Genomic DNA, 19,971 nt, shown 5'->3' with positions numbered 1-19,971 from the left:
AATAACTTAAAAATTACGTTTTATTATAGCTTTATAGTTAATTTTCAATCAAATAGACTTAAAAATATGTTTTATCGTAAATTTGTAACTTGATTTTCAATCAAACACACTTAGAAAACTAGAAATACATAAAAATTACATTTTTTTTGAAAAAAAACCAGGCCGGTCTCGGGACAGGTTGGTCCCGGGCTCCCGGTCCTCCGCCAATACCGGGCCAAGCCCAGTTGACCTTCTGTTTACGAGTAGCTCAAAGTCAACGTATTTGAATTTTCGTGAATCAATCAAACACATGTTCGTTTTTTCTTATTCTTTTTCCTATAAAAACGATTTAATATTACCAAAATTCTGCTAAAAATTCCTGATTACATCATCATTTATATAGCATAGATGACACACAATTAACCCCTTTTGTGTCATTTTGTCAACAATTAACCCCTAAAACACACGTCTTCTTCGTCTGTCGATTAGTGTTTATACGTCCGGCACAGTTCACAACCACCGTCCGCCTTGCCGTCGGAACCTTCAGGCACAGTTCATTGTATCGCCACATCACAGGCAAGCGCATTCCATATCTATTATTGCTCACTATCATTATGATTTCAGATCTGCTTATTCATCCAATGCTTAAATTCTTGAATTAAGCAAACGAGGATTGAAACATGATAGAATAATTCTCATGTTTGTGAAGTAATTATGATCGTCAAAAAATCTGTTAGAGTTGTTTTCTGAGTGGAACTTACTAATTATTTCACTTATTGATTCATTACTTATTAAAATTTTGAAATAAAGCAAACGACGATTGAAACATGCTAGAATAATTCTTATATATGTGGAGTAATTATGATCGTCGAAGTATCTATTGAGTTGTTTTGTGAGTGGAACTTACTAATGATTTCTCTTACCATATTTGCAGCGATTTTTTGTTTTTATTCGGATTTTACGTTCCTGTAGTTAATAATTAGAAACTAAAGGTCCGTTGCGCGAGTTGTACTGTTAACGGTATTTGAAGCTTGAAAGTGTTTCAGTTAATCGTGGTTTTGATGTTTTCTTGGGCCCGTTGGTGACGTGGTGGGTGTGGAGAAATTTTTTCTACCTAAAAAGTTAAAAAATATAATCCTGAATCACCTGGATGGATTAAACGTACAAATTGGACAGGGTTGACCATAGTTCAGTACTGGATTGTTCAATAGTTAGAACTTAGAAGTATAAATTTGACCGGAATTTTATTATTGATTTATTCAGAGAAGAAAACTTACTTCACAACCATAAAGGGTTTCAATTGAATGGTATGTAAACCCTTCCGGCCTCCCCAAGTTGCTACTACTTTGGAAGGGGATGGCTGGAATTCCTTTTCCTTTTGCTTGTTATTGAAAAGATTTTATGAATGGGATTTGATCATATTACTTGGTTCAAAAAACATTTTTGGGTCTGTAATGGGTTCATATGACATGGTGTCAAACTTTTACATGTTTATACTATTTTTTTTTCAGTCATGATTTGGCAGCATTGGACCCAATTCCTAGTGCAGCTGTAACAACCCAGGCATTGGCAAACTGCATGATCAGTTTTTATGATGTTCAAATCCAAAATAAAATTGGTAGCACTTGGAGGTCTGGTTCTATCGTTTTTGTCATTGCTTGTACATATTTTTCTTGCAAATACCAGTGCAGAGCTAGTACAGTACAACGTGATGACGGGATTTGTGGAGGATTTAAATATAAAGGTTGTGGGAAAACAGGTAATGCTTGTACTTGGTCTTACGCTCTACATCTATATACTGCCAAACCATACCTATGGTATTCGTACATTGATAATTTTTTTGTTCTTTCTGGTTGCTGCAGGGTGCATCTAGAAAGTTGTGGAAGAAGGTTAAACCTTTAGAGGCTTTGCAGCCATATGCCAACCCTAGAAATAAATATCCTGGTAAATGAGTGCTCTTTCAAGTATCAAGTTTTGTGGTATGCTTACTAGAAGCTTTAGCAATAGTAGAGAGAGAAGTAAAAACCATATTTAGGAGACCCAGGCCCAATTCATTTTGGCAATTTCCTATTATTATTCTTTGGGTGCAGATGACCCCTTTTATATGAAATGAGAGAGTTAATCATGTGATAGCGGATTCCATGTACTTGATCTAAAGAAATGAGCATGATATTCATGAAATTGAGAATGGAGGAAGATGGTGTAATGATTTAAACATGATTTTTTCTTTAAAAGTTCTCTTCCTCCATTTTCATTTGTTTTGTTATCAACATTCACTTTGAAACATGAAACTCTAGTCTCAAATTATATCAGTACACATCTGAAAAATAGTTTGGAGTTCGGTTGTAGTAGATGTATACATCTCAAGATTATTCTATCAGTAATTCTGCTCATTGTTAGCATCAAGTGAAATCAGCCACATTCTTGCCTTCTATTCTAACTTTACTCGCATGTTCCAGTTCCTGTTGACCAAAATAATGGTTTCATACATGCCAAAATTTTTGGTGGATTCGAGAAAATTAGATCATCGGTATGCTCATTTTTATTTTTTTAAACTTCTCGTCTGTAATTAAACGTTGTCTATTACTGAAGGTTCATACGGATTTTGCCAATTTGCTAGATTTGTGATCTTGTTACCATATCCAGGCTTCTCAATGCTAGTCTGGTCATCCCAGAGCTTCAAGAAAGTGCAAATTCAAAAGGCATCGGGTATATTTGCAAGTCCTGCAACAAATAAAAAATGAAGAGCATTGTATTGTATCTTCTAATCCTTGGGATATTCATTATGGTTTCATGCAGCTCTGAATTTAAAAGCTTCTCATACCTTTACAATGAAGACCACTTCATAATCTCTCTTCGAAGTGATGTGATCATTGTAAAAGACCTGCCACCAAAGCTGAAGCTGGCAAGGAAACGTAAAGAATGTCCTATTTTTAAGCCTGAGAAGTCAGCTTCTCCTGAGTATTACATTAAAGAAGTCTTGCCAAAGTTAAAGAAGGGGAAGATCATTGGATTGGTGGTTGTCAATGGAGGCTGTCTACAGGTACCAGTCATATTTTCTTGCTTTGGCTAGTTCTACATAAACCATTATTATTTCTTCACGAAATATTTCGAAGTTAGAAACCTGTCTTTCCCCTAATATATATATATATATATATATATATTGATACGTGTTGTCAGTTCCAATGTATAAGAGCAAAACCTCAAAATGCTGTCATCCTTGTGTTGAATGACGCTGGAGACAGTGTGCTACTATCTTTTAACTTTATCCATGTGAAATGTATCCAAGATAGATTAATACATAGTTGATTACCATTTCTGGGAGGATTTGCTTACTTCAGTGGCATATGCTGCTTATTGGATGACGGCATCTCAAAAGATGATCTATTGATTGCAAACTTGATGATGATAACTTGAGGGTGAATTGTAATATTCGTCCTTGTATGATAGGATTGGTTCAAGTCTCACCTGTATATGCGCAGTACCAACCCGAATGATTTAGATTTAAGAATCTCAAAAATTTAAAATTTCTACTTCCAGATGATGATTAATGACACTAATTACCAGGAGTTGGAAGCCAGACTAGGGTATGTGTGATATATAGATGTGCACTGTGCACTTTTTGCATAGATTTTGGAGCAACTCCATCCAATTTTGAGGTTAATAGAAATAGGAAGTGATGGGTGGTCGAGAGTGTGGGGAGGGGGGAGTAGAAGGCTTGAATAGTATAGAACAGGGAATGTAAGTCTGACCTTTCTGTCTGCGTAGGATTTGGTAGAAGAAAAGTATAGAAACAGGGGGTGCGCAGGTCTGGGTGACAGCTACAGCCAGGTAGTTGAGAAATATAGTTTCCCTGTAACGAATTTTTCAAGGATAACATGAAACTTCAAATCTAACCATGGTCAAGATTTTTCTCTGCTTTTCATTTTCCTGTTCACAGAGGCTCAAGCATGCCAGTATAGCAAGATATTTTGCACACCAAAGAGTCAATAATATTATACTCTAATCATCTTAGGAGGTCCCACTCTTATTTATAATCTAGCCTCCTCTCTTATTCCTCTGTGCAGCTCAAACAATAACATTACCACCTGTTTTAAAATAGAGCCGACTTCTGATTTCGGGAATTTGAAACCAAAAACTTTGCAAATGTAAAAATTGACATGGATGCTTTTAGTTTGTTAGTACTAAATTCTCTTGACCATACTAAGTTGTTTTTGGTTAACATGATAATGTTTTTCTTTATCTATAAACAAAAACAAGGTTATTTTTTGAACACCCAAAACAACTTCTATTAGTTTCTAACATGAGATACTATAACCCATTTGACACTCAATAGTCAAATGTGGAGTCCATTTCCTTTTGGGGGGGGGGGGGGAGGTAATATAGAAGTATCTCCAAATATGGTTAGAATATATTTCCATGAATATACTTAGATTAGTATCCGAACCAGTTGCTAAGTTCTATACTGCTGCCAACTATACTTTAAATGGACCTAAATAAAATGTCAGTTCATTAGAAAGGATGGGCTGTAAAAGCCTTTCAAACTGTTCCAATAATATAGATATGTCTTGCAGTTATATCCTACCATACAATATTTATTTATAAGATGATTTTGTCTGTGTGTAGCATTTGGTTCCTTGAAGAATGCAAGGCATCTTTAGTTCTTTGATAAAAAAATCGTCTCATAATCCTTGCTGTTTGTTTCTATATTGAACAACATTAAAGTAAGTCCTGGTGCATGTGTTCTTATCAGCCTATCCTCCCACCTAAGTTGGTTGAATATCAGAGGCTCAGATGTAGGGTGGCATTTCACGCGCTTCATTTCCGTTCAGAAATTTTAGCATTGGCACATCAAATGTTGAAAAGGTTAGTAATTTTTTATTTCTGAACTCTGTTCAGTCATTTATAGATCTAAATACCAATGCAGCATAGTCCTAAAGTTGTTCCCTTGAAGAGAAATATTCAGAAAGTTAATACATACAGTTACCCTCTGCACCTCTGAGATGATTTAGTATACCACCAAATGCAGCTGTTTTATATCTGCATTGACATTGTATAGATTAACCGACTTCCTGACTTTTTAGTGAGAATGTGAAATATTAACACCTATATCATCTTTTTGATGATTTATGGTAGACCATTCCATGCAAGATACAGAAATAAGATGTTCTTATGGACCATATTTGTACTGATTTTCCTTTTTTTCCTTCTACCTATTGAGGGAGGGCCAATGGAGACCCCAATCTCCATGCATGTAGTTGGGAATACTTTGCCTTCAAGTGGGAGACTTTGCTTTCAATATACTCCCTCCATCCCAAAATAAATGTCCACAATGAAAAATGCACAGTTTTAGAAATGTGTAATTATTACACTTTTTAATTAACTAAATGACTATTTTACCCTTAATAATGAATTTCTCCATCTCATAATTAAGAGTGGAATTGGAAAGCATGCACTTACTTTTGAACCTGGATACGTATTTTGGTACAAACTAAACTAGAAATATGGACACTTATTTTAGAAGGAGGAAGTATCTCCTTTCCCTCTTTTCCTGATGTCAAGGAGAAGCAATCGTCATCGCCCACTTGGAAGCACTAAACTTTTGATACTTTTTAATCACACATCAGTAATTGAACTAAACATCTTTCTTGCACAGGTTACGAGCTTCAGGGCAACCTTATCTTGCATATCATCCTGGCCTTGTAAGAGATACTTTAGCTTATCAAGGTTGTGCGGAGCTTTTCCAGGTTAGCAAAGTTGGAACTTTATATTTCTCATGCTACTTGCTAGGTGAAGCATTGATAAATATGGCCATACCTAGGATTTAGTTTTCTACCTCCTCCTGACCCTTCTCTATATACCAGATGAACTACCATACAAACATCTCTGGTTGCTACTTTAACTTGTTTTTCAAATCTTAACACTACCTTTCTTGTTTTCAAGTTCTTCTTTTTCAAATGTTATTCTTATGTTCTTTTTCTGCAATTTTTTTGGAAGAATCTTCATGGAAACAACCACTCTACTCTTTAGGGTGGAGGTCAGGTCTGCGTACATCTTTCCTCCTTGCACCGCACCTTCGGGTGGGATATACTGGGTTTGTTTGGTTTATATTCATGCTGATCTCAGATTCGATAAGAAATTTGTAGAGTATACGAAAGAAGCCTTGGTGTAGTTCTGAAGTAGTAACAAGGAATAAGCTATATATAGGATTTAACATATAGAATAAAAGCACATACCTGTAAAAGGTTAGCAACACAAATTAAGTTCGGTTTTGTTTATTCCCTATTTTTTTGGTAGCAGAATAAGAGAATGAAGCATGCAGCATATGCCAATGTTATGATTTCAAGTTGCAATGTTATCCAGCCATCAGAGTATATGCATATAATTTAACGAGTTCTATGAACATCTTCATTTGCATATCTGACTTTTGCCTATATTTTTGCAGGATGTCCATACTGAACTTGTTCAGTACCGAAGGGCACAATTGATAAAACAGAAACTTGTTAATGATGAACTAACCATTGATTCCTTTATTCGGAAAGCAAATGGCTTGTGTCCACTCATGCCTGAAGAGGTATATGGATTCATATTCAAAGTTAAATTGAAGGAAACACTACAATGAAATCAAGTTTGTAGGACATCAAAAAAGTACAAGTGAATAGACTGTTTTACAGGACCAAACACTTGTGCGTCCTATGTAAAAGTGTTGCAATACGTTTATAAGACGATTTTGAGCGTCTTAACAAGTTTTTAGGACAATTTTGAAATAAAACGTGCTATTAATTTGAACAAGTATTTGGTCTATAAAATGAAGTCTTATAATGGGGTAGTTTATTAGGACACTTGGACATTTTTTGGGTCCTATAAATCCGATTTGTTGTAGTGAAAACAAGCCTCTTATTCCAAACTAGATAGGATAGGTCATACATTAAACCCAAAAAGGTTGATTGGTATCTATTCATATATCTTTATGCACCATTAAATTCACAGGTAGGACTCCTTCTACGGGCCATGGGTTATCCACCGACAACGCGAATCTACCTGGCAGGTTCTGAAAGATTTGGTGGTCAACGTGTAATGATCCCACTACGTGCCATGTATACCAACTTAGTGGACCGCTCTAATTTATGCAATAAGTACGAGCTAAACAAATTATTTGGCACTGAAAGGCCACTTTCTTCAAATCCTTTCAACCAAACTCGTAATATAACTGCTGAGGAGATGAAGAAAGAATGGGATCAGGCTGGCCCTCGTCCTCGTCCTTTGCCTCCACCTCCGGGCCGACCCATTTATCGACATGAAAAAGAAGGATGGTATGGTTGGATTACAGAGAAAGATTCAGAGCCAGATCCTTCACCAATTGATTTGAGGGAAAAAGCTCACAGGTTGTTGTGGGATGCCCTTGATTATGTTGTATCAGTTGAAGCAGATGCATTCTTCCCAGGGTTTAACAATGATGGTACGGGATGGCCAGATTTTTCAAGCTTGGTCATGGGACATCGGTTCTATGAGATGGCATCTTCCCCAACTTATCGACCCGACAGGTGAATAAATATATTTCTTGATGCTTTTACTCGGTTTTTGTAGTAAAAAACACCTTTAGACTTTAAGCAACTATACAAAGTAGTCTTCAACATTACTTTCAGCAGGCATTTACTGTGACATATTTAGAAAATATGGTCCATTTGGATCAAAAGAAGATACAATTGTTTAAGATGGTGAATTATGTTTCATGAACATTCATGGTGTAAACGTCCCATGTTTTTAGTACCATAAAAGTAGATAAAAAGATCCACAATGGAGTAAAATAAAAGATTGTATACCACTAAATTTGTGACCTTACCAAAGGGCTTTTGGCCTAGCGGTGTCCTAGCCTTTGGCCTCGCGGTGTCCTAGCCTTTGGCCTCCTAGGAGTTCAGGGGTTCAAACCTCACCAAAGATGAGAAGGGTGTGTGAGTTTATTTGTTTCATTTGCGTATAAATATTATATACTTCAAAAAAATTGTGACCTTGTGTACATTTTTACTGTACATCAGTCTTAGTTTTCTTTTTGTCCTACTAGTTGTGAGTGCCGAGCAATGTGCTTTCTTGTTTGTTGATTAACTTATTTCCGACACGTGTTCTTGCTGCCTTCTCTGTTTATTGTGCTTATTTGTTTGCACACCCTGCTACTTTTCTCACCGGTAGCTTGGTCGTTTGTTTCCTTCTAATTTTTGAATTGTACGCTAGGGTCTTCATGGGAACAACCTATCTACCCCTTGGGGTAGAGAAAAGCTTTGCGTACATCTCCCCCAACCCTCCCACTGCATGAGGTTCGTTTGGTTTGGTTTGGTTTACCACTAAATTTGATGAAATTTGGTGTGGTTAACTACTTTGGAATGCTATTTCCATTTCTATGGTTAGATTTAATTAAGTTATCCATATATTGTCGAGTTTTATGCTTACAAGAGGGACAATCTTCCTTCTTTGAATGTAACGATAAAAATCGTAGCAACTACTAGAATTGTAGGCAAATTACTKAACCAAACCAAACCAAACGAGCCTGGCAGATCCCACCCAGAGTTGGGGTAAGATATACAGACCTGATTACTTACAGTTTCATGATGTTGGTAGAGTCATCAATGAAAGCATGATGCACACGGATTATTTGAGAAAATAACCTTCTGACAGATTTCAAAACGCCTTTGCCTAACAGAAGAATGCCTCAAAATCTGTCAGAAGGTCATGCATTTAAAAAAATTTGTCAGAAGGTTATTCTCCTAGTTAACCTTGATGCACACAGTGTAGTCTTTGTGTGCATTTTCCTAGCATAACTTTCGCTCGCTCTAATCCATTGTTTCCTAATTTTCTAGTTCCTTACAGTTGCTTATCAAAATGGTATATTCTGCGCAGGAAATTTCTTGCGAATCTGTTTAACACCACCAGACACAATCTTTATTTTCCAACGCGAAACTGGACCCTTGCTGCACGCCAACATTTAAACAACAGTCTTGGTGAGGAGGGACTCAACAGACACTTTCTTGAATCGAAACCAATCTCATTCCTTTCTCATCCAATACCCGAATGCATTTGTACCATCTCTCAATCAATTGGCGACAACGAGTGCCCCAAATGGCTGAAAGATAGTTCCTTTAGATCCAAGACACAAGAGACTAACGAGAATGAAGAAACCGATGATGAAACGGATGAAGGGCAATTAGGTAATTCACAAGATGAAGGCAGATCAAAAAGTTCAGTTTTTGAACGAGATTCGGAAATGGATCCGAACGACTAGAGACTAACGTGGATATATACAGGTTTTTATTCTTATCTCTCATTACTTACATGATATTCTTTCGACATAGAGGCTAATAAAAGAGGACCCGAGGTCATAAGAATACACGTGCGAATGTGTTTGTCAAATATTACGAACCACATCGTGACGTGAACGGGATAGAAACAGAAAAGGAAAAACTTCATATATTTGATTTTTATAGCTTCCTTTATTTCTATAGAGTTGTCTGTATAATCTTTGAAGGCTTTGATTTGAGGTCATAAGAAATAGAAACAATTTTGTCCATGTATGCATTTATGTTGGCACAAACTTCCTTTATTTCTGCTCCTTGGCCCGAACCAAGGCCGGGCTTAACCTATTATTTGCGGAAAAAATGTTTTAGAGCTGATCATTTGCGGGCTTGGGCTAACCAGGGACGGGCTTAACCTATTATTTTGTCCAATGGGCCTAATATGGTAAAAACCAAGCCCGGTTTTACGGGCTTGAAAACTTATCCATACCTGTCTTATAAACGGGCCGGACTTGTCCACGGGCTAACAGACTTAAAAATCTTGTTATATGTTAATGAAAACAAAACTTATATAAAATCATAAATTATGTAAAACAATTCAAAGGTACATGACAATTTTTCCAACTTAAAATTTGACGTAAATACATAATAATATACATACTTTAGAAAGAGATTGTCTCGTTAGTATCAATAAAGATAATAAGGAATTGATCAATTGAGGTAATTATATTTTCAAATTTAAGATTTTTAAAGAATGTTGTTATCATGAGTCATACTTAAGTAGGAATTGATAAGTATTAAGAATTTTTTATTTATTTGTAAATTTTAATTATAAAAGTTAATTATTATAAAAATATTAATGGGCCTGCTCAATTTTTTTTCCCATTGGCCATGTCCGTCCATTAATTTTAACAAGTCAGTTCAGATCCGCCTATTTATTCGAGAATGGTAATCCAAGCCTGTTTTTCTAGCAGGCCGGACATGATAGTTTTAGCGCGTCATCCAACCATGAACAACTCTAATATGTTTCACATAGAAATACAAACATACACATAAAACAATATGAATTATAGTTTAAAATCAAAATCATTATATAATGATTTGGATTATGTAACAAAGTTTAAAATCAAAATCATTATATAATGATTTGGATTATGTAACAAAGTTTATCTTAGTTTCTGTTTGATCAATGATTTCCTGCGTTTTGGTTTTTGCTACGTCAATGTCGTATCATGCACTTAATTTAACATTCCGCTTTGATACTAAACAACTTGCTGATTTCAAATGCGAAATATCCTTAATGGGTAACTAAACCAAAGGATCCGAGTCCAAAATCCAAAATTCGAGATTTGATTTCAAACATTCCAACGAATTTGAGGAAAGCTCGAAATGAGTGTTAATGTATTCAAAACACTTCAAATGAGAATTAGAGTGCGTTTAGTACACTAGACAGAGACAAGATAAAACATGACAGAGATCCCTGTCCCATGTTTGGCATGAATTTTATGTGGAACAGACAAGAACATAGTAAAACAAAGTGGAACAGACCTGTTCCACCCCTACCCCATGGAACAGGGTGGAACAAGGTGTAATAGACTTATGTTTTACCAATATAACCTCAAAATAAAACTTAATTCTCTTTTAAAACATCAAATAGGTCTCTCTTTTAACTTTTATTCATTCTTTAAATTTTATTTATTGCATTTTATGTTTTTGCAACTTTCATTTTACTGTCATCAAAATATTATTTTTATGTGGATTCTATATTTTTATTAATTTATGTAATTTATTATATATTAATTAAAAAAAATAATGTAGAAAAGAGATAAAAATAAAAATAGAAAACCACATAAACTTTTTATTTGGTGTCATTTTAATTGTTTTGACGAAACTTCAAATGATATATTTTGTTGTAAAAAATAATTATTCTATTATAATTTAATGAATTACATAAATTATTTTCTTGATTTTATCACCGTCAAACGTATTGCGTAAGGTTCACGCATGCAATTTATTGTTTTCGATGAGTTTTGTATGTTTTCCCTTGATCAGAGTAGTAAATATTCGATTTTGATCTTACACGAGTGATTGTATAGGTTATATGTGAATTCTTTTGTTTTCTGGAATCCAAGTTTTGTGAATGTGATGATACTATATGAGATCACTAGCCAAATTGTTTTTTTGATGCTTATATTTTATTTACTATTTGATTTTTAATCCATTTTAATTGATTGTGCGCTTGTTGGTAGTAGTTTTTCTTCTTAGTATGTAATGCATATAGATTTTCTTCGATAATGGATTCTTGATGCTTATATTATATTTACCTTTTTCATTTATCATTAGTTGATTATGAAATCATGTATTTTTGCAAATGTATTTTTGCAAGTAGTAGTGGTTTGATGTAAGTTAWACTTTGCACACCGTATTTGTTAACATTTATATTGATTATTTAATGAAAAAAACACTAAACAACTCATTGGGGGTAAATTGGTCATTTTAACCAGTTCTGTCCAGTCCTGTCATATCTTACCAAACCTGACCAGCTGTCCTGTCCTGTTCTGTCTTGTTCTGTCCTGTCCTGTCTGCATACCAAACGCATCCTTAGTGACTCCAAACAAGTATAAAAAAACCCAAGGGCCTTTGGCCTAGCGGTATGTGAGTCTTTGGCCTCCTAACATGTCAGCGGTTCAAACCTCACTAAATGTGAGGAGGGTGTGTGAGTTTATTTGTTCTATCTGCCATATATAAATACTATATATACTTCAAAAAAAAAAACAAGTATCAACAAAACATTCCAAATGAGAAACAGTGTCTTCATAACGAGTGTTGATGCTGTAAAAAACACTCCAATAAGTGTTAACTTCTCGAAAACATTGCAAGAGATTAGAGAACTGAAGTCATGTGAAAGGGAAACTTTATTCAAGATACAACTTGTTTGGTTCGAATCACATGGTCCTCAACGATAAAATTACAAACGTTAATTGAAAATAATGACAAATGACGAATGTAGAGGTAAAGAATCAGAGTTATGATGCGAACTTTCAAAGCTAATGCTAACACTTTCTATGTATTTTTCTCTTTAAAATTCTTGATAATTGACTATAACACAAGGGTTGTATTTATATAGCAATCCAAAGGAATCTTAACGTTATCTGAATGCTAAAATCAAGGATTTTTAGGTCAAAAGTACCAGGAGGTTCAAGGTTTAAATCCAAGGAGGAATAAAAATCCCTTTGTGGCCACGGAGGTTCAAATGTGGTGACTCCGGGCTATCTGCAAAGCAGATGGTCACCCTGAGATTAGTCGGCTCGCATAGGGGGTTAGATATCCAAGTTAATAAAAAAAAATTAAAGATTTTTAAAACTATCGCATGAAAGAATAATGCTCCTTTATGTAACACTTGTAACATCTTGATTTAAAGCCAAGAACTTAAAATGACAATCATCACTACCAAACAGGGAAGTATTTCCTGCAGATTTGACCTGCCGGAAAAACAGGCGGCGAAATTACGGAAAACTAATTTCCAGCGGTTTCTCGATTTTCCAGCAGATAATTGCCGCCGGAAATCCTCCATTTCCAAATTTTAATTTCTTTAGAAAATTTTGACTTAATTACCGGTTTGGTTAATCATGATTACCTTTTCGGCGGATATTTCCGCAGGTAATATTAAAATTTACATTTTTTAACGTAGAATGTGAGAAAGTATAAAAAAAAATCGGTGTTAAGGTTGTGAAAAACATGTTTCCTGGTAGTTAGGATACTTTTTCCCTCGTTGATCCGTCACTATCCCTCGCTGATCCGTCCGTGAAAGTTTCCCTCACTGATCCGTCGCTGAAAATTTCCCCCACTGATACTCTTCATTTTTGTAGTGTTTGATTACCGTCCTACACACACACACACACATATATATATATATATATATATATATATATATATATATATATATATATTTCGAAATTTCTGCAATTTTGTTATTCCATTTGTTGATTCTAAAAAATGTTGTTTACAAAATTCTGTGTTCTAATTCTAGATCTAACATGGTTAATGAAGTGTTCCTCAGTTTTTCATTTCTCTGTATCCCTCTCTCTCTATATACGTACATACATACATACATACATACATACATACATACATACATACATACATACATACATACATACATACATACATACATATATATATAGAAAGAGAGAGAGAGAGATTGTTTCAGATGCAACCCATTACATTTGTATAACCAATGCAACTCAATAAATTGAAATATTTATGGAAATGATGAAAGTTCATTTATTATGATTTAAATATTTTTGAAAGATGAATAAGGTTCATTAATTATGATCAATAMTTTATATTAGGAAACAATCAAAACTTTTATGAAATTACATATTCATCAAATTAAATGAACGATTAAGATTGAGTTGTATTGGTTGTACAAATGTAAATGGTTGTATATATATATATTGCCATTTAGGGAAAATATCATTGGTATATCTTCCCTTTCCATTTTGAGCAAGTTCAGCAACCATTGGAGTTCATCATGTTTTGTAAGTAACATTGTACTTCCATTTGATTTATACAATACAAAGTAACTCCCATTTATGTGGACGTACACTACGAAACCGAGAGTGGAAAACATTTACGTGATTTATATAATTTCAGTATATCATTTCATCGATACAACTTGTTATTCTTTGGCATTGTGTTGAGTATGATTGTCATGGATTGTTTGGAAGTTCGTTCAAAACATTTGTGATGAGTAACACAAATAGATCGTGAATTCGGTTGTTTAGATACACTACTTGACGGGGTAATTTGGAATATTCCTTAACACAATAGACACTGGAAAAAATTAGTTATCAATGTATATCCCGTATATATTTACATATAATTTTGAAAGATATCGACTTATATCCCTGAAAAGAGGTGCTAAAGAATGAAGTCTACAATATATCATGAAGCTTGCAATAGCGTTGTGAGCTCGAAAAATGCATTTTCTTGGCATGAAATGGTTAGGCCCCCCATCGGATGATCAAACCCAAATTCTTCCTCTGATTGACGCAACAATTCTTGGAATAACGGTTGTTCTAAGTAAGATATTGGGACGACAAACCGTCTCTTCTTGTTTTCTCCAACATACACTGCCAGATGACCTTTCGGCACATCCCTTTGATGATAGTTTCTGTTGCGATTAGCGTCCAGTCTGCTAAAACTTTTGACATTAGAAATCAACGAAGAGCGCAACCGCATAAGGTGTATAGGGTATATATATATATATATAGAGAGAGAGAGAGAGAGAGAGAAAGAGAGGAAGTATGTATATGTTCTTGAAGGGATAGTATTTATAGCTTGCTTAATTGGCAACATGGATGGAGTGATGGAGCTTCACATGGCTTCCTCATCAACACATGGTTTCCAAGAATGTACTATAATAATTTTAAGCATATACAAATATACACATATATATATATATATATATATATATATGCAACGCGTATAAGTCGGATATAGAATCAATTATTAGATCAATTATTACGTATAACGGATCTAGCAAACGAATTAAGTATTTGTTCACATGTACTTTCTCTGTATGAAAAAACGTTCTGTACACATTTCTCTGTTTGAACGTTGATTATATATAGTTACAAGTGGTATGTATAAACATTAACTAAAAACCATTTTTCTTTTTGCATATTATGATTTTGGGAAATACTGAATATGTATGGTTCAATTGATCACAATGTGAGGCGTTAAAAAACAACCGTTTTATCATTTGAGATAAAAAAACTAGTTTGTATGTATGTAATTGCTCCTAGACCTCTTGGAAAAGAATCATACGTACGAAAAATTTATTAAATACTTAACTGGTTTAAACAGTTATACAAAAAAGTTATTTTTTTTATTGACCTGAATATCCAACCAGCTATGCGAGCTGACTAATATCAGGGTGACTACTTGGAGTCATTGCATTTGAACCTCTGTGGCTACAAGAGTATTTTTATTTCTCTTTGGATTTGAACCTGAAACCTCCATGCACTTTTGACATTTGAAGCCCAAAGTCAAACTAATCAGACACTATTCTTGTGGTTAAAATATAACTGGTTATGTTTTATTCACTGAGTCCCTTTTTCATTAATAAAGTTTGTTATAGATCTTTAAATACATTCACTAAAAAATAAAAAAATAAAAAAATAAAAAAATAAATAAAATACATTGCCTTTTTATGCAACTTGTTATTATTTAAAAGTAATAGAAAGTTGACTTTTTTTTTTCAAAAGCTAGGGAGAATGGTATGATGCTCCATTAAAGAAGGAAATACATTTTTTTTATTAATTAACGTGGATATCCAATCCATTATGCAAGCCAACTAATCCTAAAACAATCACTTGTTTTGTGGTAACCTATAGTCATTGTATTTGAACTTTCGTGACTACAGAGGAAATTTTTATTCCTCATTCAATTTGAACCTGAGATCCACATACACTTTTGACCTTTGAAGCCCAAGTTTAAAACAATCAGATGCTATCCTTGTAATTAAAGAAAATATTTTTAATGTCTAAATAATCAAATGGTCAGAGTGAATACTATAAACTCCAGAAGATCACATGCCGATATAAAGAATGGCTATATTCATTGCCAGGAACGTTTTTTGAGGTGCATTATTGATATAATTTTCAATCAACCACTTTGACTTTCTTTGCATTAATATCCAAGAAATCTGAAAGATATCTATATATATATATATATATATATATATATATATATATATAAGGGTGAGTTATTATACAACCATTTATATTTGTACAACCAATACAACCTAATCTCAATCGTCCATTTAATTTGATGAATATGTGATTTCATATAAGTTTTGATTGTTTTCTAATATAAAATATTGATCATAATTAATGATTCTTATTCATCTTCCATAAATATTCAAATCATAATAAATGAACTCCCTTCATTTCTATAAATATCTCAATTAAGTGGGTTACATTGGTTGTACAAATGAACATGGTTGCATTTGAAATATACCCTATATATATATATATATATATATATATGGTTGGGTTCACGTGAGAACAAAAGTTTTTCATGAGACCAATTGGACCAATTTATGTTCATTGATCAACTTTATAAGTTAATAATATAATGGTCTAAAGTTGCACGGTGACAATTTTGTGATTATTGAAAAGTTTCGTGGCAATTTTATGATTATGAATGTTTAGATTGTAGATCTAATCAAATGGTTGAAAATTGGTCTTACGGGTCTCACGAAAAACCCTTGGTCTCACATGATCCCAAGTCTGTATATATATAGAGTATGTTTCAAAAGCAACCCATCACATTTGTACATCCAATGCAAACCAATATATTGAAATATTTATGGAAATGATTAGAGTTCATTTATTATGATTTAAATATATATAGAAGATGAATAAAGTTCATTAATTATGATTAATACTTTATATTAGGAAATAATCAAAACTTCTATAAAATTACATATTAATCAAATTAAATGAACGGTTGAGATTGAGTTGTATTGGTTGTACATGTAAATTGTTGTACAAATATATATATATATATATATATATATATAAATATATATATATATATACATATATATATATATATATATTTATATGTGAGTTATTATGCAACCCTTTATATTTGTACAACCAATACAACTTAATTTCAACCGTCCATTTAATTTGATGAATATATGATTTCATAAAAGTTTTGATTGTTTATTAATATGGATTATTGATCATAATCAATGAACTCTATTAATCTTCCATAAATATTCAAATCATAATAAATAAACTCTCATCATTTTCATAAATATCTCAATTGATTACGTTGCTTTGGTTGTACAAATGGACAACGTTGCATTTGAAATATACCCTATATATATTATGTTTTTCATTAATGATGGTGTAAATTATTATAGCATGTTGATGAAGTCAACTTCTGATACTGCTAAAAAACATGAACCAAAAACAGACCCGTTTCCCAGTTTTCGAGCAATTATTTCGACACATCATTTGGTAGATGTTTGCAGCATATGAATGAGTTTATCCATATTCACCATGGATGAACCGTACGGAAAGGCACAAGCTTCCTCAGCCTTGTTCTTCCAATCAATGGCATTCTTCCTCATCTCTTTCCCCTTTTCTCCATTCATCAACTCGATCACTACTTTCGCAACTTCATCGCTCTTTACATCGTTGTCGATCTCCATGGCAACCCCCCATTTGTTGCAACACAACCAACAATTCGTCTGTTGGTCTCCACAAAACGGCCAACATATCATCGGGACTCCACTGGAAATACTTTCGATCGTCGAATTCCATCCACTATGTGTTAAATACCCTCCTATTGATCGGTGTTTTAGAACTTGCTCTTGGGGGCACCAACTAGCCAACAGCCCTTTGCTCTTTGTCTCCGCCAAAAGGTCCGGTGGAAGCATAGTGGACTCGCCGACCACGAGGTCGGGTCTTATGATCCATAAGAACGAATAACCACTCTTCACAAGCCCCCAACAAAACTCGACTTGCTGTTGAGGTGTCATCACCGCAATACTACCAAAATTCACGTAAATAACTGACATTGGTGCTTTAGAGTCTAGCCATTTTAAACATTCCGTGTCTTCTTTCCAAAGGTTCGATTTGATGGATGCTAACGAGCCATGAACGATTTCCTTCTCGAGTAAATTCAAAGGGCCAATTCCGTAGCTAGGAGGAAATATTGAAGAAACCGTGTCCATAATGTCGGATTCTAGCTCGTCGTAAGTGTTCAAAACGATGGTTGAAGCTGTTTTCATTCTCTCTACTTGTCGACAAAGAAATTCAACCATGTATTCATCGCCGGCGTTGGTAATTCTGATGTACGGAGGGATATCTTTTAGACGTATAGCGGACATGGACGGTATACAGTCGTAGATCGTATCCAAATACCCGTTTACTAAAAAACTCGAATCTGTAAATTAAAAAATAGGAGATAAAATTAGCTTCAACTTAAAATCATGATGTATATTATTTAAACTACTGAATTATAAAGAACATAAGTATACCAAACACACATATGTATGTACACTGTAACAAAATTGGGTTTATAAGACACCCTTAATCTTTAAGCGTTCCAATAGACCGCTTTATAAGACTTAACTTATAGGACCAAAATATAAAACGTTCTAAGGTGTTGTAATAAGTTTATGACACTTTTGAACGTCTTAACAAGTTTTTTTAGGATATTTTTAATACAAAATGTCGCATTAGCAACTTTATAGGACACTTATGAGAAAGTGTCCTATAAACTCAATTTTTTATAGGACATTTTTTCAAATAGTGTCCTATAAAATTGTATAGTGTCTTATAAAATTGTTAATGAGACGCTTTATATTAAAAGTGTCCTAAAAAACTTATTATGACATCAAAAAACGTCATATAAACTTATTACAACGTTTTTAGATAGGACACTTTATTTTTTTGTTCCTATAAACTAAGTCCTATAAAGAGGTCTATTAGGACGCTTAAAAATTGAGAGTGTCCTATAAACCCGATTTTGTTGTAGTGGCAAGGGCTAACCCATTAAGCCTCTTTAACTTCTTTTAAGTAGAATTTCTTTTGGGGTATGAAAGGTACAACCGAGTAAACTATGAAAGGTGTTATGGGATATTAGAATTACAAGGAAACATCAACAAAAACCTGAAAAATATCTCGAAATCAACCAAAAAACAAAAAAGTCTCTCGAAATCAACCAAAAACTCGAAAAGTCTCACAAAATCAACAAAAAAAAACTTTAAATAATCCATCAAAATGGTGGAGTTCGGGCTGAAAACACATCGGGACGACTTTACAAGGCTTTGATCCACCTTCGTTGTACCTTTCTGGAAGTGATGACAAGTTGTACCATTCTAGTTTTCCTGGTTCCGCAGGTGTATGTATGTAGGGATTGTGTAGAATGTTGTGTGTATATATATATATATATATATATATATGAGTTGCAGAAAAAGTTGGTACCTGTAATGGGCATCAAACCCTTATCCAAAAGATTAGGATACTGCTCATAACATAATAAAGAACCAGCTCCACTTGTCCAGAAGAGCATTTCTGGGATATCCATTTCTTTAGCGGCTTCAAGGGTGAACCCCATAATAACGTCGGCCACTACGTAAGTCACCGGTGAATCAGAACCACTCATGAGCTTCGTGAGAAGACTTCTAAACGGACCCAAAAAGTTCTCATCAATGGCCTTGCACAGGGCTGCCACCTGTTGGCTGGCATCGAGATTTTCAGGTATCGGAAGGCCATCGGGAATGGTCTCGAAGCAGAAGGACGGTAAGCCGCGTAAGACATCGGAGTCCTGAGATCTTACAAGACGTTGGTGGTTGAACTCGGTGTTGACGAAGGTTATATGGAAGCCTTTAGAATGAAGGATTTTGGCAAGTTTTAACATAGGGTTTATATGGCCTTGTGCTGGTGCTGGTACGCAGAGTACATGTGGCTTCTTGTGTTTAGAACCCATGGCGTCTTCTGTTCAGCTCTTGTTGTGTTTAGAACCCTGGCTGCTTCTGTTCAGCTCTTGTTGTGTTTAGAACCCTGGCTTCTTCTGTTCAGCTCTTGTTCTTAGCCTCTCACTTCTTCCTTCTCTCTCATGTATATCTTATCTCTCTTTCCTACAACCAATTAAGCACCACTTTTGACTAGCTTCTTTT

At 34.3% G+C, this 19,971-nt stretch overlaps 2 protein-coding genes across 2 annotated transcripts; one reads left to right on the top strand and one right to left on the bottom strand.

Annotated features, from left to right (window-relative positions):
* The first annotated feature begins 1,454 nt into the window (after window positions 1-1,454).
* Window positions 1,455-9,488, top strand: LOC112525842 (protein EMBRYO SAC DEVELOPMENT ARREST 30-like). The gene is made up of 10 exons (XM_025136133.1): window positions 1,455-1,738; window positions 1,842-1,923; window positions 2,439-2,509; window positions 2,600-2,688; window positions 2,779-3,022; window positions 4,733-4,845; window positions 5,636-5,726; window positions 6,425-6,553; window positions 6,970-7,523; window positions 8,872-9,488. The coding sequence occupies exons 1-10, from the start codon at window positions 1,571-1,573 to the stop codon at window positions 9,251-9,253; spliced, it is 1,923 nt and encodes a 640-aa protein (XP_024991901.1). The 5' UTR covers window positions 1,455-1,570; the 3' UTR covers window positions 9,254-9,488.
* Window positions 9,489-17,209: 7,721 nt separating this feature from the next.
* On the bottom strand, window positions 17,210-19,801 carry LOC112525292 (7-deoxyloganetin glucosyltransferase-like). Its single transcript, XM_025135362.1, has 2 exons — window positions 19,277-19,801; window positions 17,210-18,233 (listed from the first exon to the last, which is right to left on the bottom strand). The coding sequence occupies exons 1-2, from the start codon at window positions 19,779-19,781 to the stop codon at window positions 17,296-17,298; spliced, it is 1,443 nt and encodes a 480-aa protein (XP_024991130.1). The 5' UTR covers window positions 19,782-19,801; the 3' UTR covers window positions 17,210-17,295.
* Window positions 19,802-19,971: the final 170 nt, after the last annotated feature.

Source organism: Cynara cardunculus (assembly GCF_001531365.2).
Source record: "Cynara cardunculus var. scolymus isolate 2C chromosome LG 13, CcrdV1, whole genome shotgun sequence".
Lineage (NCBI taxonomy): Eukaryota > Viridiplantae > Streptophyta > Magnoliopsida > Asterales > Asteraceae > Cynara > Cynara cardunculus.
This window is presented reverse-complemented; position numbering and strand designations above follow the sequence as displayed.